This window comes from Orussus abietinus, unplaced genomic scaffold (assembly GCF_000612105.2).
Source record: "Orussus abietinus isolate OABI.00-Male unplaced genomic scaffold, Oabi_2.0 scaffold318, whole genome shotgun sequence".
Classification (NCBI taxonomy): Eukaryota; Metazoa; Arthropoda; class Insecta; order Hymenoptera; family Orussidae; genus Orussus; species Orussus abietinus.
Window position 1 is genome coordinate 70,720 of NW_019394464.1, and position 24,609 is coordinate 95,328.

Sequence of the window (24,609 nt, forward strand, 5' to 3'; positions counted from 1 at the left end):
TTCTTTTTTACGTTATTTCTTAATTTAGACATTTGCAATATTTGGGGCGGCATCATTTATTTTGTATTAAAATACTGTTAAGATGCTTAACCCCATCCCACACGTGTGAAAGACATTTTTAAGACGGCTGATGTAGTCGGAATAGAGACTTACTTCTTCGAAATAGATGTTAACAAAATATTCCCCCCTTGTGGCTACATTGCTTCGATTCTAATCAATTACTGGTAGTCCATGACAAGAACGAGCACGAGGAGATTCGTAATTGTTGCTTATTTTCAATAATTTTTTTTTTTCATTAACTACATAGTCCTCTATTTGAATTACCCCTTATGACCTTGTTATAAATTAAGGGGCATAAGGACAATGTATACACTATGAAATTGAAATGTTTACAAAACATGTCACTTTAATACAGCATTATTATCATACATGTCAAATATGTAGATAGCACTGAAAATATAAATTTATAAAGGCAACATAAAATATATCAAAATGTTAAATAATCAAGAGAAAGACCCATACAATTGTAAACAAGTACATCGATAATTTCCATAAGAATATCAGTACAGATATAATATTACAACAGGCAACTGCTTCTTCTTCAACCATCGCTTCATTTGCACAACAATTTTATATTCTGAAGTTCATAACTAGAGTATTCATCGGTATAATTATGTTATAAACGTTCGTAGAAGACACGATACAAATTAAAGCAGAGTGTAATAAAATCTTGTACATTTTCCATGTGTAACTTTCTCATTGCGTTAGTCATATGTTTCACATGCAAAAGCTTCTTCCGTCTTTAATAAAATGACGCAGTCACGATAATAAATCACAATAGCCTGCTAGCTGTAACAAGAGATGTAAACTTAACAACGAGCCCAAGTTTATGTATTTTGTTCATTTACGACATTGATTACAGGTGAGTACTTACCAAAAGAGCCTTTTTACGTATCAGCAGTCGAAGGCGATTTCGTCTTCCCGTTACTTGTTCCGCTTGGATCCATCGAAGACCCTTGTTCAGCAGAGCTGTCTGCAGTAGCCCTGTCCGAATAATTGCTATTGCTTTCGGCGCCTCCTTGTTCCTGCTGCTCCGCAAAAGGCATATCCAAGGAATCCGAAGAAATGCGGCGTGCACCATTATACCTATCTGCCCCATCTAATTGAGCTTCCCTAGCATCTCTCACATTATTTAGCGAATCTGAGCTTAGAGACGGATAATCGAGAGTGGTTTTCATTTCTAGTGAGTCGGAACTTCTACAAAGTGGATGGCGTTTCTTATCTATCTGATCGTCTAGTTCTAAAGAGTCCGTGCTAGTCTCCATAATGTTCCCTTCCCTAAGACACTGAGCATCGATTTCAACTTGAACAGGTGCGCTGCCTGGTTCACACTTCTCGATATCAGTAATTTCAATCTGCGAAATATCCTCCGTCGTGTCATCCTGTCTTTCCAATTTTTCGACATTAGACTGAGCTATGCGTATGATCTCATCTATCTCTTTAATTCTCTTCTCGTAATCATCGGAGCCAGAGGTGCTTGGATTGAACGAACCAACCATACTAGTATCTGCCTTTGTTCTTGGTATATTTTCTAACTTGTATCTATTTTCAGGACTCTCATGGTCGAGCAAATCCTCCTCTTCTCTCGCTCGCAGTTCGAAGAGATGAGCTTCTCGACAGGCTGTCTCCAAGCCCTCGAAGTCCTTCAGGGAGGATAGAGAGATGTCGTCTCCGTGGCCGGAACGACTCGTCGCGTATCTTCTGGGCAAACTGCCATTACTGGAATCCTGGGAGCCACACTGGTACTTCTTGGCGTTCTCCATGGCGATGGTGCTCTCCAGGTGTTCGAATTCCTGAAGAGAGCTCAATGAAACGTTATCGTGCTCGGAAGACTTGCTGAAATATTTCTTCCCTGCCAAGACATCGTAATCCGGGGTGCTGCCGTAACTACCACGCATGCTACCTACACTACCGATGGACTCTTTGTGACTTCCCAGGCTCCCAAATCTGCTGCTGCCAACCTCGAAGTCCGTTATCTCTTCTTCTTTAATATCTTCCAGGGGACCTCTATCGTACTCTATGTCGTAGAGAGGAGGCTCGTTTTGAAGCTGCATCTCGATCCACTTCTTGCCACCCTCGCCTTGTTCTTCATCGGAGTATGACTGAGAATACTGATCATCGTTCGAAGCCTGAGGTGGACTCTCTTCGGACTCGAAGTCGAAGAGCTCATTAGTCCTCGACACCTGGCTACCTGTTACTGGGACGTCCTCTTTCTTCTCTGCTATCAGGTTCTCTAAATCTCTGTCGAAATTCTTGTTCATGGCATGAGGTAACGAACCTATACGGATACTTTTTCCTTCCGAGTCGAACTCTTCGGCCTCTTTACCCACTTCTTCTACGACCACGAAGTCGTCTATAATACCTGGTTTGTCAACCAGCTCGAAGGAATCACTGTCCGGTGAGTGACGGTCTGACTTTTCTTTTTCCACTACGGTGTCTACCGATACTCCAGACATCGAAGAGGTTGACATGCTGGCTTGCTGTGCCATTGATAGAGTGGAGGATTGCATCGCATCCAAACTTCCTGCGACATCCTCTGATCCAGTTAATTTGGGCTCCGATGTATCAGTCTCCGATGCCAGGATTCCATCGTCTTGAGTCTCTTCTTTGGAATCTGTTCGAGGAACATGGTATATCAAACACAATTAATATCAAGTTTATAAAGTAACGTCGATTGATCTCGTTCAAAATATTAGTAAAAATTTACGGGGACTGTCTCGTCGAATTTTGTCATTGTAAAAAATCAATTTTTTTAAACCTCCCATTTCTTATTTGTAATCAGACTCGCTATCGCTTTATCTATGACGGTTACTTTTTTTGACGAGATGATCTCCGTAATGTTAATTATATAGGTCAGTTTGTTAAAAGGATACCTACCCTGACGGAGTATACTTTCGTCGGTTTCTTTCGCTGTCTCTCTAGAAATGACTTGAGTACCAACACTTTGAATACCATCTTCGTTTACAGAAGAAGTCATTATATCTACGGACTCAACGTCCCCAGAAAGTGGAGCGCCAATGGAAGTGGCAGTATCGGTGCCCTTTGCCTCCAGATCTTCTATTTTATCCAAGGAGTCATCAAATCCACCGGTAGCTTCCGTAATCTCTTGGAAGAGCATCTCCGAAGACCTCTTCATCCTGCATGGAGTGTCTTCGAGGGGTTCGATGAAATCATCGCTCAAGGGAATTTCACACTCCGTAGAGTCCGAGCTCCTGGGTGCATCGAACATGCTGGCTGCATGATCCTCCTCCAAAGCACACTCCAGATTTTCTTCAATGACATCCTTGTCTATGTCAGCTTCCGAAGGAACCAGAGTTTCGGAGTGTTCACTGGTACTATCGATGCTACCCAGGTGTCCCGAGCTCAAAGAGTTCAGCGACTTTATGGACTCCCTGGAGCTCAAAGTACTGGCTGCGGTTTGATATTCCTGAGAGGTAGGTCTAGACCCAGCGGATTGATCGATGGACATCAGAGCGGTCTCATACTCTGAGACCGTAGCAGAAGGCAGTCCGGACTGCAACTGTTCTATGTCCGAAGAGCTGGGTCTACTTCCACTTCCTATATCGTACTCGCAGGACTGATAATTGCTGCTCTCCCCAGAGCTGGAACCCATTTCAGCTTCGCTTTCCGAAGTGATCTTCTTGGACACCCTGGAGGGCTTCTGCCTCCTCCTGGGTACCGGTTGAGGTAACAGCAACGAGAAGCTGTCGTCCTTATTTTCTACGTCCGAGCTGGACCTACTGGCTGCCGTGGGACCAGCTTGGGCCTCTTCAGCTTCTGCTTGGACGGTAATTTGAGTTTCTTCATCAGCCTTTTCTGTTTTAATAAGTACCTCGGACCCGGAGTTATCTTCCGTGGACTCCTCGACCTCCACTTTTTCGGCAGATTTCGACTCTTCCTGCGACTCGGCGTGCTTCGTTCTGGGCTTCGCGACTGGCGACGTCGAAGCTGCCGGTTCACCTTCGACCTGCTCGACTTCCTGCTCCTGCGAGGGCGGTTTATACAAAAGTGGCAAGTCATTTGGGATGGACTCTGGTTGTAGCTTGAATTGGAACTCCGAGGGAGAATCTTTGATCTGGAAAATACCCTCGGTGCCCTCGCTCAGCTCTTCTATCAAGTCCTGCTTCGCGGCCTCCAGGGATTCCTTCACTTCGGCGATTTCCTTCTTCACTACTTGGTCTAGGACTGTGATGGCGTAACGAGCACTTAGGTCGACGCTCGGCATATCTTCCTTCTTCATTTTGAAGGCACTGGTGTCGGAAGGAACCGAAGAGTGGCCTTGTTTATCCCGCTTTTCAGTCAGTTTCTCTAAACCCCGGAACTTCACGCTGCCCTTTGACTCATCCCCCGATTTGTGGCCAATTCTTGGCGTTACTAATTCCCTCGGCGGCTCTTTCTCCGTTACTTCTTTTGGTTTAACTTTCGGTTTGCTCCCCTCTACTTCTGCGGAATCCTTAACGTCCTCTTCAGGCTTTCCAGCGGTATCTTCGGTCTTTGATTTTGACTTTTCCTGCGTCACGGATAGCGCTTCTTCTTTTTCAGCTTTCAGTTTTGCTTCTTCTTGGACTGGCAAGGTCGGCGTCTCTTCAACTGTAGGTTTTGATGTATCTTCGGCTTCAACCTTTGATGCCTCTTCTTTCAGATGTGAAGCATCTTCATAAGCAGATTTTGACTTCCCTTCAGCTACTGATTTTGGTGTCTCGTGAGCGGTCAGGATCGACACTCCTTCAGAGATAAGCTTTGCAGTTTCTTGCTCCGTCAGTTTCTTTATATCTTCGACTAACCTTGGTTTTTCTTGTTCCATCTTGGTTTCCTCGTCCATTTTCGATTTTTCTCTCTCTTCAGGTTCTACGTCAGCTTCCTGCTTTCCTAACAAACCCGCGGCCTTGAGGATCATCTGGTCATCCGTAGGAGTCTTGGCCTCGTACTCCTTCTGGAGAGTGTCCACCAATTCCTGACAACTCACTTCCAGTTTATTCTCCACCAGTTCATTTTCTAAATCTTGTTCGCTCACTGGAGTCACCGTGAACTTCGTCTTGGTCACCTTAATAAGTTCCTTCAACTGAACAGGTTTTGCTTTCTCCACGAAGACTTCGGCGATGTCCTCTTCCTCGGTCCTCGATATGTCTTCTTCCGCCCCTAAATTAGACCTTGAAGAGCTGATCCCTTTTTGACCCGTCGACTGGTGCTCCAGCTCTTCCAACTCCTTATTGAAGGCCTGGGAAGGCTGAAGCGGCTCCGATATCTCGATCTTTTCGTCTCCTATCATCCAGTTAACTGGTTTTATTTCCAGCTCCTTGACCTTCAACTTCGGGGAGACCAAAGGAGGACTTTCGATCTCGAAACTGTCGCTCCTCCTCACAGGCCTATCAAACTCCTCCTGGGCGTCCGGAAATTTCCGTTCCTGAGCGAAAGAAAAGTCGGTATCGGTTTGTTCGGAGACCGTGCTGGGGCTGAAGGTTATATCCCGATCCTGGGACAACTTCTTGGAGTCCACTTCCTTGCTGTCTGAAGAAGAAGCCAGAGTGACCTCTTTCCCAAAGTCCTCCGGCAGGGCTGTTGGGAAGTCCTTGAGGATGTCTTCAGAAACCTTCTGCTCATCGATCTCTATGGAAGATACGTCCATGGAATCTTGCCTCAACCGATCGTCCGCTTCTGGTTCCAGAATTTCCAGGACCCTGGCCCCAGAAATCTCGGAGACCGCAGCCTCCTTCGGGATCCTCACGTCATATTTCATGTCTCCGGCCTTCGAGTCGAAGGAACTTCCTCCGCTGATTTTTTTACTGGCCTCTCTTTCTAATTTCTTTTCCATTTCCAGGTCGGCTGACTCCTCCAGCTCCATTTGGTCGGAAATGCTGCTCGGACTGATGGTGATATCTCTGTCTGGAAATCTGACTTGAGACGAGTGAACCAGGCTCTCTTCTTTGTCCTTGGAGGAGTCTTCGTCGCGGGTCAAGTCCTCGCTGGTACTGATGCTGTCCCTAGTGGACTCCTTCTCGAAGACCTCTTCGGACGCCTTCTGCTGCTGTCTCTCGACCTCGGCTGAGATCTTGGACTGCTCGGTCTTCTTCATCATGTTCTCCAGCTTCCTCGTCAGGTTGTCCGCCAACTTGTCCTGCTCGGAGTCGGAATCCCTCTTCTCCCCTGCCATGTACTCCAGGTATTCGGACGCAAGTGTAGTTTTAGCAACGATCTCTGAGTCTTTCGATGGAGGGACAGATCTTTTCTCGATCTCGTTCTCTATAGACTGGATCAAGGTCTCGGCGATGTTGCGCACCTCGAATTCCTGCACCAGCTGCTTCTGCCTCTTTTCCAGGGTCTCTGGGACGTACGTTTCTGGAGTCTCTTCGTCTCCCTCGAAGCCATTTCTGGCGACTTTCTCGGGACCGACTTCTTCAAGGTGGCTCTTCGCATCCGAGATTTCTACGCTCTCTTTGTGCAGTTCTTTTCGAGAAACCTCTTCCGTTTTCCGTTCCTTCCCCTCGTCGTACTTCTCGGTTTCCGGTTGAGAGCTCCTCTCGTCCCCGAGTCCCTCGTCTTCGAGGTCCTTTTCGTCCTTCGTCAGGTCCTTCTCAATTTTGAAGGTGACTCCGACGTCGCTTTCCTTCGTCTTGCTCTCGCCCACCAGTTCTGTCTGGAGACCCGTCTTGTCCTCAATTTGCTTGAACAATTGTTTTTCCTTCGTCTCCGTTGTTTTCTGCGTCGCGGACGCGTCGATTATCTCTTTCCCCCCAGCTATGTTTAATTCAGTTTTTTGAACAGCGTGCGAGTCCAACTCTTTAACCTTGCTTTCCGTCTCTTTCAGGGTCTCCGTCGGCGACTCTTTAGTCACGGTGGTCTCCGAGGACTTCTTCTTTTCCAAGTGCTCCTTCTCTTCGTGGGAGATGAACTTGTCGGAGCCGCTGGTGATCTCGGAAGAGATCACCTCCCTCTTCTCCTTCCTGACGGAGGCTGTGTGGTCCACTATCGAGGTCACCGTGCCGAACTCCGACTGCTTCAGCTTCTCCATGTCCTCGAACATTTTGAAGGCCTCCTTCGGGTCTCCCATGAACGTCTTCGAGAACGTCTCCGACTTGCTCTTCGTCGTCGAGGTGTGCTCGCTGATCCTCTCCTCGGTCTTCGACTTCTCGGTCACCCTCTTCGGAATCCTAGACTCAAATTCTTTCTTTTTCTCCACCGCTTGAATGTCAGGCTTGTCCGTTGGTGATTTTTCTTCCGGGGAAGATGTCTTCCTTGCTTCTTCTTCTTCTTCTTTTGGCTTCTGACTCTTTTCCTTTTCCGCCATCGCGGTCGAGATCGGAATCCGTGACTCGTGCTCCTTCTTCTTCGGCTGTCGGTCGTCCTCTTCGTCTCTAGTTTTCTTAGATATATAGGAACCTTCACCCGTGGGAATTTCCCTTGGTTCTTGGGCAGTCTTTAGGGTTTCTTCTTCAGTCCGCTTGCGTTCCTTCTCCTCTTCTACATCCAACTTCTCTAACTTTACAGTCGAAGGAACTTCTTCCTTTGGCGTCGTTCTCCTTTCTTCGAGGATTTCGGGTCTCTCTTCTTCTCGTTCAGGGAGGTCTTTCTTCGAGGAGATATCGGATGATATCTTCTTCGATGTGACCTCTTCCTGCTTTGAAATTTCATATTTCTGAATTGTCTTCCTCTCTACTTCGGCAACAATGATGTGCTCTGCTAGTTTCCTCTCTTCCGTTAACAAATCCTCGCACGCCTGCATTACAGTCTTCGCCTCTTCGCCCTTCTTCAGCTCCTCCTTCCTCTTCGCACTTACGTCCACAACTTCTTCTTTCGGACTCTCCCTCTTCACACTTACATCCACAACTTCTTCTTTCGGACACTCCTTCTTCTCACTTATGTCCACAACTTCTTCTTTCGGGCTCTCCCTCTTCGCACTTACATCCACTTCTTCTTTCGGACTCTCCTTCTTCGCACTTATGTCCACAACTTCTTCTTTCAGACTCTCTTTCTTCGCACTTACATCCACAACTTCTTCTTTCGGACTATCCCTCTTCGCACTTACATCCAGAACTTCTTCTTTCAGGCTCTCCTTCTTCACACTTACATCCACAACTTCTTCTTTCGGACTCTCCTTCTTCACACTTACATCCACAACTTCTTCTTTCGGGCTCTCCACTTACATCCACAACTTCTTCTTTCGGACTCTCCCTCTTCGCACTTACGTCCACAACTTCTTCCTTCGGACTCTTTCTCTCTACAATAACTTCCTCGGATCTTCTCTCCAAAAAAGCGGCTTCCTCCACCTGTTTCTCGCTGTCCGAGGACGTCTTCCTGGACTTCAGAGACTCTTGGGTTTGCACCTTTGGAGTGGTCCTGGCCAAGGACATCTCCTTCTGGATCTGCTCCTCGAAATAGTGCGCCTTCTCCGCCACGGAGCACTCCGAGATGTCCGGGACGTTGGCATCTTCGGGAACCTCGGACTTCTCCGACAACGCCACTTCGGACTTCTCCGACATCGCCACTTCGGACTTCTCCGACATGGCCACTTCAGACTTCTCCGACATGGCCACTTCAGACTTCTCCGACATGGCCACTTCAGACTTCTCCGACATCGCCACTTCAGACTTCTCCGACATCGCCACTTCGGATCTTTCCGAAACGATCATTTCGGACTTATCCGACATCGCCACTTCGGATCTTTCCGAAACGATCACTTCGGACTTCTCCGAAACGGCCTCGGTCTCCTCCTCGGAGACCGCGTTCTGCAGACACTCGCTGTCGCTCTCGTTGATGGTCAGCTGACTCGTCCTGGAGACCTCGGACTCGGACCGCTGATAACTCTCCCTCTTCTTGGTGATATCCTCCCAGAACCTGCGCTTCTCCATATACGTCTGCTTCTCGGCCACCTCATCCTGGGCGCCTGCTTTATTGGGATAACTAGCATCTACGGATTCTACGGGACAAGCCGCTTTTTGTGCAAGGGATTCGTGGATAGTAGCGGCATCTAGAACAACCAAGAATTACCTCCGTATTACTTTTTATTGGGACAACACCTGGATACATCGTCGGTACATGTCTGGTCTTGGACTGGCTCTCTCAGACAAGCGACTCTCTTTTCCTATTTACACAGAATTTCGGTCCTAGCCGAGGACGTTGCTAATCGTGGTGCTCGCATTCGCGCTTTATAGATAGTTTATCGTATATATTGATAGATATATATATATATGTACTCTCTTTTTCGAAGGTATGCTATGTACTCGGGGTATCGGATTTGACTAATAGTCCATACGGTTGTCTATGACAATGTTGAGGACGACAGACCTGTCTGCAAGAATCGTTACACATCGTTTAGATTTATCCCATCGCTCGTCGCACTCTAGAAATTAATAGTCGGTTAAGCGATTGTTTTTATGGTATTATTATTTTATTTTCAATTCTTTTTTTTTTTTTTCGACGGAAAGAGATTTCACCAGTCGATGCGTTTTAGCTCTGCTCGTTATTCTTTACGCGGGATTCGTTTTGAGTGAGACGCGGAATCGCGATTATAAGATTTGTCCGTAAATTCATGAATATTATGTAAACAACGCGACGTGGGGGTTTTGGTCTCTTGAACGTTTCTTTAACTCTGCGTTATCCTAGGTCGTGGTACTCTAAATTTGTCGGGGGTCGTTAATACTTTACTCGGCCACCATTTTATTCTTCGAATTTCCCATTTTGTACATTTTATTTTAGGGTTCACTATTAGGTATTACGTGGGAACGTGCTTTTGAAGTTTTGTGATTAACGTTAATGTAATCAATGAGGGTGACGGTGCCAATGTCTGAGGTTACTTCTTGCTTCCTTCGGCTTATACTCGAAGGACTATCGGTGCAGCTTTTTTATAATACTGATCAATGGACCGATGAAAGGCATTTAATGACGCAGTCGCGAGGTCGTTCGACTCTTTTCCGGCCTTTTGTCGTCCAGGTCTTCTCAATTTGGCAATTCCCTCCAAAGGTTTAGTCCACGTCCTCGATGTCGGTGTGGCTGTCGCCAATGGCATCCTCGGCGACTGCTCCAACGGCCAACAGACTCTCCATTTTATTGACGTTCCTCATGACGATCTGCGAGGCGGTGGTGACGTCGAAGTCCTCGAGAACCTCTCTCAATCCGCAGGCATTCTCTTCCAGGCCCTCCTCGTCGGAAGCGTCCATGTCCTCGCTATCGGTGTTCGGCAGGACGAGGATATCGGGAGTCCCGGAAGCCTCGGTACCGGCAACACTCGCCACTACCAGCGACATCTGATTTCTAACTTCGATAGAAAATGGCCCATCTCCCTCTTTCGTGGTGATAGTCTCGCCGTTGAAGTCCGTGAAGATGTCCGCCCTGGGCGCCACGTAAATCAAGGACTGCTCTTCGGCCTCGTCGTTGGACATGTCTTCGAGGTCAGTCTCGCCCTGGCAGGGACCGTCCTGCACCTTCAATTTCCCCTGGCCGTCTTTACCGCTCTCTGTGTTTTCAGGGTCGCTCGCGTAGATCTCGTCGACGTCCGTCAGGTTCTCGATGAAGCTGCCCCTCCTGCTGCCTCTTCTGTCGCCGAGCCCGTTGAAATTTACGTTCTTCTCTACGCTCTCGTCGACGTCCTCCGAGGTCACCGAGATGGTCGGATTCACCTGGTTAACCGGGCCCTCCTGGACGGCGGTGGCCTTGATCGGGCTCAAGCTTCTCATCCGGGTGCTGATCAGCATCAGCTCCCCCTCGGAGTCCGTGTCGGAGAAGTGCAACGAAGTGTTGCTTATCATCGCGTTCAACCTCCTCCTGGTGGACCTGGATTTGCGTTTAGGCTTCGCCCCTCCTGACCCCTCGCTCTTCGACTTTCCGGGACTCAGCTGGGCCCTCTTCTCGGACCCGTTCACCGGATTCGTCTTCGAGGCCTCTTGGAGGTTCGCCTGCTCCGACCCTTCGAGCTTTTCGCCCTGGTCTTCGCTCACCGGATTTTCCATTCTCACCGGTTCGTGGGGTTTAAATTACCGAGTGTTTAGCGTTTAGGAACTTAAAAGGACCTGAAACTGAAAAGTGAGAGAAGTGAGGGAAGGGATTTTAGGCGGGTCTGCTGAGAACGAGGCGAAAGGAAATTCGTTTGATACGGTTTCTTTGCTTTTTGGTAACTCACGTTCGGGAATCTATGCGAGCTACCCTAAACCGATTCCCCATTGGCAGTCGGGCTGTCCTTCGTTGATATTCTGCTTCTAACTAAGAAGTCCAACGTAGCTCTACCAGCATTTGTTGATGCTCTTACGCGTAATTGAATTTGTGAAGCCATATATTATTCTCAAGCCATAAGTGGATTCATTCTCCCTTTAAATGAAAACGAGAGAGGAACAAATTACTGGAAATCAATCGATTGGACGGGATGTAATTCTCGGTTAATCCGACTGTTTAAAATTGATTGCCTTTAGCCGATGTTAAGACCGTATTTCTTTTTTTCTTTTTGTAATTATGTCCCAATTGTTGACTTTGGTCCTGTTCCTCGCGGAATCAATTTTTTTATGTACGACGTCTCCGTCTATTTTTTTTTATCATTGCATCATTTACGGATTTGTTAGTATATTATGTCAGAGGACGAATTGTTTATTTGCAGGAACGTTTTTCGCGGGTCCTGGAACGGTGGAATTTATTTTCCAATTTATTGTATCAATTCTCCATATCATCTTCGAATGCACGCACCCTTGTCTTCGGTTTTTTTTTTGTTTATCTGCTTTGGAATTTTGCTGATAATTCATTTCCTTGCATACCTCTTGGGGGAGGGGATTTATGCAAATATCGAAACTATTAAAGGTCTTGCGTAAGCGTTATGTCAAATGGGAGAAATTATTTAAAATCTTACCTGTTTGTTCCTTTTCCAAAGTGTCGGTGATAAACTTTTGCTCCATCGGGGATGTCGTGGGTTTAGGCTCGTCGAATTTCTCTTTATGCTCTTCGTGGTACTTTGATTTAAGCGAATCCAGCTTATGGCTGATCACGTTCGAGTCTTCCATTTCTATAATAGGCACGGATACTTGTTAATTTTTTTTTCTTTTTCTTTTTTTCAGCATAACTTTGGACATAAAAATATTTTACCGCGGAAATGTGAACGCTTTTAAACCGGCCTGGCCGGACTTACCTTTCAATTTATCTTCAATCTCGATATTCCTCCTTATTTCTGGAAGGACAATGTTCAATATGCAAATCGGTTGTTGGGGCGGCTCTCCCTTGGCCACTTTGGGCTCCTTCATGAAGAGCATCCTTGCAACGGGATCCAACAAAGTGTCCTTAACTTTGACGCAAAATGACAATCTGTTTTGCCGGAACGCTTTGAAAGTGAATTTTAATTGCACTCCGGATTTCATGACTGGTACCAGATTCCCACTGAATTCTATGTAAAGGTCTTTGCCATCCAGAGCCTAGAATTAACGTATCAACTTCTGAATTAATCCATAATTCAATTTATGAGTTAAAAATACAGGTCACATCTTTTTTATTGTATTCTAGTGAGAAGGAAATCTTGACGAACACTCACTTCGACATCGCGACTCTTCACGATCTCCAGAAATTCTTCTTGCTTTTCTAGAGTATGTATTCCTTCCTTACCGTCGGTCATACATAATATTCGTAGAGTAGCTTCGAGTACGTCCACTCTTTTCGCGTAAATGACAAAGCTGGAAGAAACTCAGATTTTATCGTCACATTGTCATAGGTCAATTAAAAGAATGTAAGAACAATATTTCACGTGCTAGGAAATTTTTTCTAACAAGGCATACTCACTTCGTGATGAATGGTACATAAAGAGACTCTCTGTACAGGTCCATGGCCATTTTCGGAACTTCGCTAATATTTCTACAATCCATCAGCCAAAATCTTGCCGAAACTGTCGTTGTGAAGGATACCCGATCGTTCATGAAAGTTAATGGCGTGGACCCTGTGACATCTTCCCATTGCGTTTCGCTCGTACCCCCTTGAAACAATAGTCAAGTTGCTCAGCACTAATTTACTTCTCATTTTTACTATGCGAATCAAGACGTAGCTGAATGGTCTAAATATTTGCTCGGTCATAGAAACATGTAGATATGTATACCAGCGATACTGCATAACAGACGTAACGTAGGTGTTTCCCCTCCGTACTGATTAATCATCCCCTTGTTGGCAGCTTGTGGTACAGGAATGGTCAAAGTGATGGGCTTATGGAATTTTCTCCTTCTGGGTTCTATGGTAATTACCGGGGAAACTGCAACGCAATTTCCAAGAAGCTTCGCAGTGAGTTCCGCCGGAATCACCCTAGCCTGGAATTAAAGAAATGAAATAGCCCAAACGGTTACCTATATCGTTTAGATTAAATTGACAAAAGGATCGCTTACTTGCAGGCCGACTTTAATTTTCTTGGTCAATGCTCCTGGTGGAAAAACTGCCTGAACATGGCTAACAACACTCGATATCAATATTCCTCCCTCTGCGCCGATGACATGCACCTCTTGTTTAATTCTCGTCAGGATCGCGAAATATTGCGGGAAATTTGTCGTTATTATTCTCGTAATCCTACCCGAATATGCCGCGCTCATCTGGGGGTCTGTTACAAATTACCGATTAAAATTCAATCTTACCTTTTGTACATAAATATTAGACATTATTGACATTGCTGAAGGACTATGGAATAATTACCATGTGGTGTATTTAACAGGGTGTCGTCATTGTCGGCAGAATTGTCGTGCTCTTTCCAAGTTTCTCCATTTTCGCTTCTCAGTATAATGATTTCTCTCTCCTTACCCGGGATGGATGCGAAGTGAGGGATGTCGATTAGGACTGGCCTAAAATACGCAAGAACGAGACATTGCATCGTTTTCTACATTTCTAGTAAAGACCCGTTTGGGTCTAACAAGTGGATTACTCGGTACACCCTATTTGCAGAAAAGTTTCATGAACGATCGACCCCTCAGATGCCACTTTCACATCCCCTTAAATTTGCAAACTTGTCCGCGAATTTATTAAACGACCCTTTAAGACGTACAATGACGGACATAAATTCCTCCTCTGTAAATACGGCATCGCCTGTGCAGGATGGGAGGGCATTGATGTCTCCTAATGTACCCAAAAAATGTCGCCGCAACCGGGCCCATTTCTATGACACGAGTCACTTCACAGAGAGTACATTATTAACCGTTTGAGTCCTAGGGGGTATTGAAAATCGAAGAATCCCGAACAGCGCAATCGCGCTTTCTCTAAATGAATACGAGAAGACCCAAGCAGCGCGATAGCGCTTTGTTTATTTTATGTCGATGAATCCCACTCGGCGCGATAGCGTTTCTTGAATTGTAAGATGTATTATTTACATTAACCCCTTGCGTTACGATTTAAATTCCAACAGCGCGTGCCATAAACAACAAGAGTGTCGGTCATACTTCGGCCCATTTCACGGTTTGGCTGAACGTAACTTCTCATACGTTTTGTTTACATTTGGCCCGATTGACATACCACGTCTCTCAGACGTTTTGTTTACATTTGGCCCGATTGACATACCATGTCTCTCACACGTTTTGTTTACATTTGGCCCGATTGACATACCACGTCTCTCATACGATATTGTAAGTTAAGAGGTTAAAAGAAGGAGCTGTGTAATGTACTTGGGTCAGTGAATCTGAGCGACTTTGACAATCGGTGACGCACCGTCAGTTGTCCACAACGCTCGAAATGTGCTGGATTTTCTCTACATAAAATCTGAACAGCGCGATCGCGCTGCCTGGGACTCAAACGGTTAATTAATACGTAGTTCATTTCGCAGCAGAAGATACATTTTTTTTTTAATTTACGAACTCGTGTGAATGATCAAACGACCCAATAGAACGTACCCTAAAAATGTCGCCGCAACTGGGCCCATTTCTATGATACGAGTCGCCAAAGCCTCTCCTTCCATCAATGGCGGAGGATTCGAGACCTTGCTGGGCTTTACCAGTCTACAAGTCACACGAATCGGCATAGTTGCTCTTCGGGGTGGAATAATGATCCTGATGCCGCTGTGTCTGCAGCCCTTCATGGCTCCTCCACGAGCGTCGACCAAGAAGCTGACCAAAAATCTACAAACATGAATATTCTTAACGACCCATCCAACAGACAACGATCTAGACGTCGGATGTAATTTCCATAACTTGTTCCTCTATTTTTAACAACGAATACAAGGACGGTACGACATGACCACATGTATGGAACTTACGATTTGAAGTGCAGCCTCCTGAAAATGAAAATGAAATTCAAAAAGGGCTCTCTATCTGGGGGGTTTGCATCGTTCTATGTTCGCATGCCGTGTATGCTGGGGCTCGATAAGTGAAAGTGATTTCTCTCCGGGGGTGTCGGGGATTTAAAGGGCTCATCATCTATCCAAGGTCTTTCCCTTTACGTAACTCCCACGTGACTTGGAGTAGACTTGGCCCTGAAGTGTGATCTACGTTCAGCAATAGCAAACTCATGCAAAACAGCTAGATATCTTGATCTCGTCTATGCGAAATCGAAAAGACGTACCCCAAATTCATGCTATCTTGCATGTCGAAATTCTCCGCCAAGCAGTAGTTGTTGCTCTGCACGAATTCCTGCTTCTCTTCTTTCGAGACTGGAACATACGAAATGGCGTTTAATCGGTATGACTCAATGTTTGGTCATTGAATTTCAACTACCTTGCCGGTGAATCGGATCGTCTCTGGTTACGTCGATCGGTAGAGAATCGTCTCTCAGGCTCTTCATCAAGTCCGCCGTGAGATATCGATAAGGCTGTTCGCTTATCAAGGCGTCCGAACCTGCGAAACATCTTAATTGTCAATTTCAATTCGCACATTCTCCCTCTGGCCGTAATAAAAGTGAGAGAATAATTAATGATATAAATAATCTGTCTCTTTAGAATTTGATTAGTTTTGAAGTTTCACTTCCAAGCATAATTCTTACCTCCTTCGTCGTCGGAGTCGGACATGAAGTCCGTTTCCTGGAGGCTCTCGGGCGCTATTACTTTGTACTTTTCTTCCCAGTTTTTATTGTCAGGAGTGACGTTGTCGTAGGGCAGTCCTTTCAGAACCTCCATTACAGATATATACCCTAGTTTTTGAGCGATATTCAGTGCAGTCAACCCGTCCTGATTAAATCCAAAGAATTACTTTTTTTCATTCCACCTATAATTTCCAACCTCGCAATTTTCTTTTGACATTTTATGAAACACTTTTTTTTTTTCCTTACGTTCGTACGAGCCTTGTGGGAAGCGACACCGTCTATTAAAGCCGATGCAACGTGTGCGTGGCCCTGCTGGGCCGCTTGGTGCAAAGGTGTATAATTCTGATTGGTCTTGACGTCGATCTCGGCGTTATGCTTGAGCAGGAATCGAATCATCGACAGATTTCCAAAATGAGAGGCCACGTGGATCGGCCTGTACCCGGTTTCCGTCTGGCTCTCGATATTTGCACCACTTTTCACGAGGATCGCTGCTACTCTGACGAAGTCCTCTTGAGCACACAGGTGCATGGCAGTGAGGCCATTCTATATTAAACGATAAACGTGTATGAAATACCCAATGGAAAATGATTAACAGCCATTTAGCCGATTGCACTATACATTTTATAGACGTGATAGCGATTAAAAAAAAAAAAGAAAGAAAAAATATTAAACATCCAGAATACTCTTAATTTTGAGGAATATCGTTTATTTTGGAGGTGGCCGTACCTTGGCTCTGTGGTTGGGATCGGCTCCGTGTTCTATGAGCAAACTTGTCATGTCGTAATGTCCCTTTTGAGCACTTAGATGCAAAGGGGTGAATCCTGCCTTAGATTCAATGTTCGCATTTGCTCCGTGCTCCAGCAAAGTAGTGGCTATGTCCATCTGTTAGATGAAAAATTAGGATAGCATTGTTATATTTGTGTATTCTCTCTCATTAGAATTCCTTTTGCAGGCTCACCTGATTTTTCCGAGCTGCGATGTGCAACGGTGTGTGTCCATTTTGAGACTTTACGTGAGGTGAAGCACCTTTTTCTAACAATAGAGTTACGACACTCGGATGATCGTAATGACATGCCATGTGCAGAGGTGTGATGTCGTTCTGGGAATTTGTTAAATATTTTTCGTGAAATATTAACTTGCCCCCGCGTAATATAAGGAATTTCAAGAACCGAAATACCTTTCCTTGGGCGTCGATTTTGCTCTCCTTTTGCAAAAGTATTTTTGCCACGTTTATATTCCCGTATTTCGCTGCGATGTGCAGTGGGGTAAATCCGTTTTTTGTGGTTGCTTTTACGGATGCATTGTTTTCCACGAGTATCGATGCCACCTGTGTGGAATATGCAAATTAGGTTTACATATCTCTCTAGTGGTGACATTCAAAAGAAATCCACGTTTTCGTTCAAGCAATTAGTGCGCAGACTGCAATTTCACGAACTACCGCAAAGACTCTTGGAAATGTTATTAATTACTCAAGCTCTCATTTCGTAGATTAATAATTTTAGTACATTAAATTTGTTAGTTCACTCCCAGACCCAGAGGAAAAGTTATTGGCTTATATAAAGTGTTTAATTAGAAGGTATTCCAAGATATCATTCGTAATAGATAATTTGGTAAAGAAGATCGACACCACGTGCTGTATCTGCAGTAATCACATCTTTGAGCTTACCTTTATTTTCTAAACAATAGCTTGACACGTACACTTTAACGAGAACACTTTTCTACACTACAACGAATAATTCGAGTGTGTGGAAAATAATACTTAAAGTACGGTTCTCGTTCGTCTAGTCTAATGTCAAAATACATCTAGAGAAACTACGAATAGTAACTGAACTAGGGGGAGTAACGAACATAAGTAAAGAATTTATTAACCAATTATAAAATTATAAGAAATACATGAGGGAGGTGTACATTCAATGGGAAAAAAAAAAAAGAACTGGAGGATTCGGATTTTAAGGGGACTATATTAGGTATTCACGATGTCGTGTCCAAAACAGGTAAATCCTATTTTGAGCGTTGATGTAATCGGCGATTTTAGAAATTTCTTTGTACGTTACCTCCTCCTGGCCTTCTTTGGCAGCAATATGCAAAGCAGTGTACATATCTTTCGTGGTAGTGTCAACAGCAGCTCCATGTTGCAAAAGTAACATGACAATATCAATGTTTCCCAGTCTCGAGGCTATGTGCAGTGGAGTTTGTTGCTCCTGAAATATCGACGTCGATTCAAATTAATTTATCCAAAAGAACAGAAATTATTCAAAACCCATCCGGTAGATTATCGATCCTCGGATGAAAATTCTGATTTAATGGAATCGTGTGACCAATCGAGAAAGAGGAGCATTAAATAATAAAACAGAATTAATGATTAAATGGCCGTATTTCCGAGACAGATGGAATTTCCATTTGAGAATATCCATTTGCTTATCAGTTAACAGATAATGGTTTCACGAGATCAATAAGACATTTTTCTTCTTCAGGTTCAGAGATAGAAATGTTTCCTGATATAACTTTTGGACCAGTGAGAAAAAGTGAGGGAATCGGCAGAAAAAGTGAGAGAAAGACTGGTTAATGGTTCATGCATTTAATTGCAATGCGATACTCGTGTCTCGTGGCAATGATAGATGAGGAACCAATGATTATCGATCAAGTGAATCCAGGGAATAATGTCGAGTGGAAGTAGACGAGTTCAAGATAGATCCAAGGAAAATCTTTCGACATTTATAATGTTCCATACGTGTCATTACCGAGATATAGTTAGCAAAAGTTGTGCACGAATTCTGGTGTCAATGGATGGATCTCGGACTCGGTATAATTTATCTTCGACGTTTTCATTACCGACAGTTAACAGCGCTCTACTTACCCTTGCCCGAGCATCGACTTTGGCTCCGTTTCTGAGTAAAATTCGAATAATATCGGTTTGATTGGCTCTAGCCGCTAGATGTAAGGGCGTTTCACCCCTTACCGTTGGCACGTCGGGATTGGCTTCGTGCTGGAGTAGGAATATCACGATATTCATGCATCCCATAAAACTGGCCACATGTAACGGAGTTAGCCCGGACTGTAAAATACACGTGTATTCGATTAACTCATATATCGTACGGCATACAATGTTCAATCGGTAAACCGTATCCCGAACATACTCTATTAAATAACATGACCCGTTAACCAGTCTGCATTACTCGATTATTATTTCTTTATTTAATTTATCTCGTTAAAGGCAACACATAGGAATCATCACCCAACGCTAAAAGAGAGGCACGAGCACTGACCTTTGAAAGTAGAATCTATCGGTAAAAAATTCATAAAAGAAAATCCTATTTTTTTGTTTGTTTTTTTTTTTCTTCTACACTTCCATCGTGGTGCAACCCTTTAGTTCGGTTTAAATTTTCAGAGGCGAGGTCAGATTCTCTAACGAGGAAGGTACCTGAGGTGTCAACCTCCGATTTTGTTCATTTTTAAATATGTCATAGAGGACTAAAATCTAAGGGACCCGTGTTTTTTTTTTAACGGCGGATAAATACTTTTAGGGGGTGAAATCAGGCTTCAACGTTGGCCGTGCATGGGGGTGAGTTGGCTGTTTCATGTAGAAGCACTCAACCGATTTTCATGAAACAAACGTCAAAATGTAGGGAATGAAGAATTATGAAACATTTGGAATTTTTCGAAAAAATTCATTTTTAAGGGGTGAGCCACCCCTTTGAATACTTCTTTTACCCCTTATGCGAGCAGTAATTGCTCTTTTTCGAAAAATTCCAAATGCACGTTTCATAATTCTTCATTCCCTACATTTTGACGGTTTTTTCATGAAAATCGGTCGAGTGCTTCTATATGAAACAGCCAACTCACCCCCTTGAAGGGCCAACTTTGAAGCCTGATTTCACCCCCTAAAAGTATTTGTCCGCCGATTAAAAAAAAAAACACGGGTCCCTTAGATTTTAGTCCTCCATAACATATTTAAAAATGAACAAAATCGGAGGGGGACACCTCAGGTACCTTCCTTGTAAGTTGCAAAAGTACATGGCTAAACTGCCGGTGGTTTTGCGGACAATTTGAGGGGCCAAAACGTGCCGGCGATTACCTCGGTGGTGGACTCGATGGAAGCGCCGTGCTTCAACAACAACTCGACGACCTTGATTCGATTCTTCTTGCACGCGATGTGCAGAGGCGTGAACCCATTCAGGGCCCGAGCATTCGGATCTGCCTTTCTGTCCAAAAGCAATTTGGCCACCCTCACGTGGCCGCAATGAGCTGCCACATGGAGCGACGTCAGGTAGTCGATCGTCACCTCGTCTACGGGAGCTCGATGGTAGAGCAGAACTCTCGCAGCCTCCACGTGGTCCCCCTGCGATGCCATGTGTAAGGGTGCCAAACCGTTCTGAAACGATGTTTTCAACGTCCCTTCCGAGTCTTTCAAAAAACTTGGCAGTGATTATTAAATGAATACTTTAGTGCGGGCACTGATGGGTGCCGAGTGTTCCAGCAAGGTAGAGACGACCTCCTCGTGGCCGGATCTTGCTGCGCAGTGCAAAGGTGTCAAGCCATCCCGGGTCTTGGCGTCGATCATGGCCGAGTTCTCCAACAATATCTTTACCATGTTGTTCTTGCCCCATTTTGCTGCAACGTGCAGGGGACTGATGTTGTGCTGTCGAGAAGATTAATATTAAAATCCACGGCCTCGAGTGCCGAGGTACAAAGGGTCGCTTTCAATGAACTCGAAGAATACCTTCGCCAGGTAATTCACGTCGGCACCTTTCTTGATGAGCAAACGAGCGATCTCCTCGTTCCCATAGTGGGCGGCAATATGAAGGGGCGTGAAGCCACTTTTGGAGGTGACGTCTGGTTTGTGGTCGTTCTGAGAGAATGCAAACGATACAGGTTCTGGATACCGCCAGATATTGGGAAAAATCTCATCTCGTCTCACCTGTAGAAGTAGATCGGCGGCTTTGCAGTCGTCCTTTTTCGCAGCTATGTGCAACGCTGGGAGTCGCACCTTCCCCTTAGAGTCGTTCTCCAGCAACACGCTGACGACTTTGTCGTGGCCCTGTTGCATGGCGACGGCGAGAGGTGTAAAGCCATCCTAAAAAATTTAACTGGTCCACATCTCCGTTTTGGAGATTTTACCCGACGATGGGTACGAACCTCCGTCGCCAAACTCTGGTTGGCCCCGTTGCTGAGGAGGATCTTCACGACGTGGTCGTGGTTTTCTTGAGCCGCCATGTACAAAGGGGTGAACCCATTTTGGGACTGAATGTTCACCGCGGCTCCATATTGCAGCAGGATATTAACTATTTCCGCTTGTCCGGCTGAAATGTCGCAAATGGTCGCAATTTATCTTCTAGAACCGGAGATCAAAAATCGATTTACCGACCTAGAGAAGCTATGTGCAAGGCGGTGTTCCCCTTCTTCGTCGCCGAGTCCACCTTGGCTCCCCTCTTCAGGAGTTCGGTCACGATCTCCACGTGGCCATCCTTCGAGGCTAAATGCAAAGCATTTAGACCATTCTGAAGAGAGCCAAAAAAACCAAAAAAGCGCGTCGATTAATGTGAAAATTTGTAAAAATTCTCCGCCCCGTTATTTATATTTAACGTATTCTTATTTCCCTTACCGAGTTGGCCGTGTTGATGTCCAAATCCGTGTCGAGGTATTCGATTACTTTTTCGAGATTTCCAGATCGAGCGGCTCGAAGGAAAATTGTCGTGTCATCGGCCTGTTGGAAAATGAAATATGAAAAATTAACGCCCTTATGTTATCGGAAAGGAGATGGATGAGTTTAACACATTCGCGACCGCTGACGTGAATTTACGTCATTTTAAATTCTATTCCTAATTGCCGCTGACGTGAATCGATACACGATACAAGTTTGCGACAACCAGTTTCAGAATTTCATTATTTTCGCCGTTACTCAGCATTTGAAACGGAAAAAATTCGCCGGTCGCGAATGTGTTAATTCGCGGTACTTCGATGAGCAAATTGCTAAGCGATTATTATTCAAACAAAGCTTGGACAGTTGTGTCGCAGGTGGTTGCCCGGTATGATCAATAATTCAGGCGAAACCTGTCCGTGCGCCGAATTCTTTAGCTACCCCAAAATCGATTCGTTGGCCAAAGACCAGAGAACGTAACGAACCAATTCTCTCGGTCGAAAATCCCCGGATCGAAGGGAAATTTCATCGATTCAATTCCGAAACCCTGCTTCTTGTTCGGAGTCTGCATGAAAAGCTGTCCCGCAGACCATTCGAAAAGCGCAGTGACCCCGAGGGATCCGGGAATAATGGACGCCATAGAAAAAGCTCACAACGCGCGACAAAATCCCTGTAGGGACAAAACAAACGGAAGAACCCCTCCAGGGGTTTCCATCAACTCCCATAAAACATTAACCCCCCAGAAGGGGTCTTTTCAATCCAAACTCGGTTCCATTCAGCCCTACTCTCGCTGCACCCGACTTCCTTCGAAAGTTCCAACGGTGCAGGTGCAACCTGCTCCATGGCAGAGCTTTGACTCCTTTCAAGTGGATTTGAATATGCAAATGCGGACGGTACTTGGTTTCAAAGGGTGCTTCAAAAATTCCTAGGAGATCTGCACCTCAAGGGAGACGACCATTAGGTACCCGAGGAATACCTGCACAATTTTCTCCATACAGGTGAAAACCTCCCTAGGAAAGAATTGCAATTTTCGAATTCTAAGCCAGACCAAGAACGAACCATTCACCCTGGACCACCAAACCACGTCGAAATGACTGATATCACATGGCGGAAAAAAAATGAAAAAAAAGGAGAAACCATCATCGAGGAGTTTCAGCGTTAACCCCGGCGCACCGTCTCCACCTATTCGTCCCCGCCCACTCTTAAAATTCTCTGCAATTCCCAGGTCGGGTAACCCGGTCTAACTTTTTCAACGTGGTGTCCCATGCCGTCCTCCCCCCGAGAAAAAAATTATCCCCCCAAGAGGAGACCTCGGAACCAGGAGGAAATAATTATTCCCGCGAGTCGTCGTACCTGGCTGGTATTATCCGTCACCATTCTGCCGCCGCGCGCCCAGAGATCAGGGCGAGCTTCTCTGGAGAATTCCCTGGGTCCTGGGAGCCCTCGCCGAGGAGTTATCCCGAAATCGCACTCTTTTTGAGAACCATCCACGCACCGGACACACGAGCGGGGAAGCGGCGTCGAGTCGGACAGGAGCCGCCCCGAAGTGTCGTCAGGGCGCAGACTCGGGGAGCAACGATTGCGAGCATTAAGCAAGGGTCGACCGCCACCCTCCGCCGCCGCGTCGTCGCCTCGACCTGCCCCCTGTGGCCGGCATTCCACGGGGCTCGATTTTTCCCGATCTTCGGCTCGAAAAGCCTTCCAAGAGGCCAGGGGGATTTTTAACTGATTTTTCGACAATCGCGGATTCCTTCTGCCGCCCCCGATCGACTGGCTAGCAACGGGGTGGATCACGGGGGGCGGTGCGACTGCGTCCTCTCGTTCCTTTCCCGATCAATAGTACCCGAAAACGCACCTTCACGGGGGAAAGCTCCTGTATGCGAGTGCCATGGACGTGGGGATAAAGTCGACGGCGGATCTTACACCTCGACCATGACCTTCGCGCCCCTCGGCATCGATTTTTGACTCCCGGGAAATTTTCACCATTTTCTTTTCCCCCCCTTTATCCCGGAATTCTATGGAAATTCTCAACAATCTGAATCCCCGATCGATCGAATCGATAGAAGTTAATATACGGAACTTGCATAAGGGATTTTTCACGTCTGGTTTTAGGTGAAATGAAACCCCCTTAAAATCAGTCGATTCGAATAAGACTTTTTTTTTTTTAAGGTATCGGAACGAACCGCCTGTAATTTTGACACATGACTCGTGAGCACCTAGGAATTATCCCGAGACTCAACATATGGATTTTTCAACAAAATTGTTTTACTTGGCCCAGACCAGAGCGAAATGCCGCCGAGATCTCATATTTCGATCGATATATAATTAGTGAAGGCTCTAATGTGAGAAACATGTGTCAGGACAACTGTAAGACAATTTAGAACAGGCGTACTCGATAAACTTGCATTTGAACGGGATAGAGGCAAAAAAAGTGTCTTATGCCCCGACGATGGTAATTTAAAGTCTCGGCGTGCAAAATTTAGTTTACACGGAAATCACAGATGACGCAGGGGGCCACTCTGCAGTCAGTTAGGGCCTCAGAAAGCATGAATCCAGGGAATTTCTGGGGTTTAACTTCGATTTCTTCATAATTATTGTACAAAGACGACAGGTGGAGGATGCCATTTAGTACAATACCCAATATAATTTGACACAGCTCAATATAATAACTATAAAAACGAATGTCAAGAACGAAGGTATTTAGATAAATCTTCTTTACCGACGTCGATCGAGTTCCTCAAAGTGTTACACGTCATCTTGTAATTAAAGTGGCGTTTATGAAACCGCAATTACGATTTTAGGGGGACTCTTGTATCTGGTTTCTGTACACTTTGTGTTCCCACTTTGGGATTTTCGCTCTCGATTCCTATCGTTGAGTAATTAGGACGCGATTAGTAAAGAGGGAACGATAAATCGGAATCGATGATACGACGTCGGAGCGATCGATGGAGCCCGTTCTGGTTATTTCG

The 24,609-nt window shown here is 45.4% G+C and overlaps 3 protein-coding genes across 5 annotated transcripts in view; 1 reads left to right on the forward strand and 2 right to left on the reverse strand.

Annotated features, from left to right (window-relative positions):
• LOC105702570 overlaps positions 1 to 24,609 on the forward strand; it is a 33,703-nt gene that overhangs the window by 272 nt on the left and 8,822 nt on the right. The window contains exon 1 of one of the 3 annotated variants that reach the window (XM_012430226.1): positions 15,088 to 15,162. The exons of the other annotated variants lie outside the window; for them this stretch is intronic. The gene's annotated coding sequence lies outside the window, so the exon portion shown is untranslated. Of the gene's footprint in view, positions 1 to 15,087; positions 15,163 to 24,609 lie in introns of those variants that run through there. 3 annotated transcript variants of the gene reach the window in all.
• Positions 457 to 23,123, reverse strand: LOC105702573 (ankyrin-2). The gene is given in 30 exon segments (XM_012430232.2): positions 457 to 849; positions 935 to 2,674; positions 2,938 to 8,195; positions 8,197 to 9,025; positions 11,888 to 12,040; positions 12,164 to 12,443; positions 12,560 to 12,698; positions 12,805 to 12,994; positions 13,115 to 13,319; positions 13,395 to 13,603; positions 13,696 to 13,841; positions 14,880 to 15,104; positions 15,242 to 15,259; positions 15,547 to 15,634; positions 15,699 to 15,818; positions 15,964 to 16,147; positions 16,249 to 16,545; positions 16,729 to 16,884; positions 16,961 to 17,101; positions 17,180 to 17,329; positions 18,057 to 18,203; positions 18,860 to 19,057; positions 20,078 to 20,374; positions 20,444 to 20,641; positions 20,723 to 20,851; positions 20,921 to 21,076; positions 21,139 to 21,302; positions 21,368 to 21,500; positions 21,605 to 21,706; positions 22,994 to 23,123. Coding segments are annotated over 29 exon segments (12,063 nt in total). The 5' UTR covers positions 23,018 to 23,123; the 3' UTR covers positions 457 to 849; positions 935 to 947.
• On the reverse strand, positions 9,675 to 11,282 carry LOC105702572. Its single transcript, XM_012430230.2, has 2 exons — positions 11,174 to 11,282; positions 9,675 to 11,069 (listed from the first exon to the last, which is right to left on the reverse strand). The coding sequence occupies exon 2, from the start codon at positions 11,001 to 11,003 to the stop codon at positions 10,020 to 10,022; it is 984 nt and encodes a 327-aa protein (XP_012285653.1). The 5' UTR covers positions 11,004 to 11,069; positions 11,174 to 11,282; the 3' UTR covers positions 9,675 to 10,019.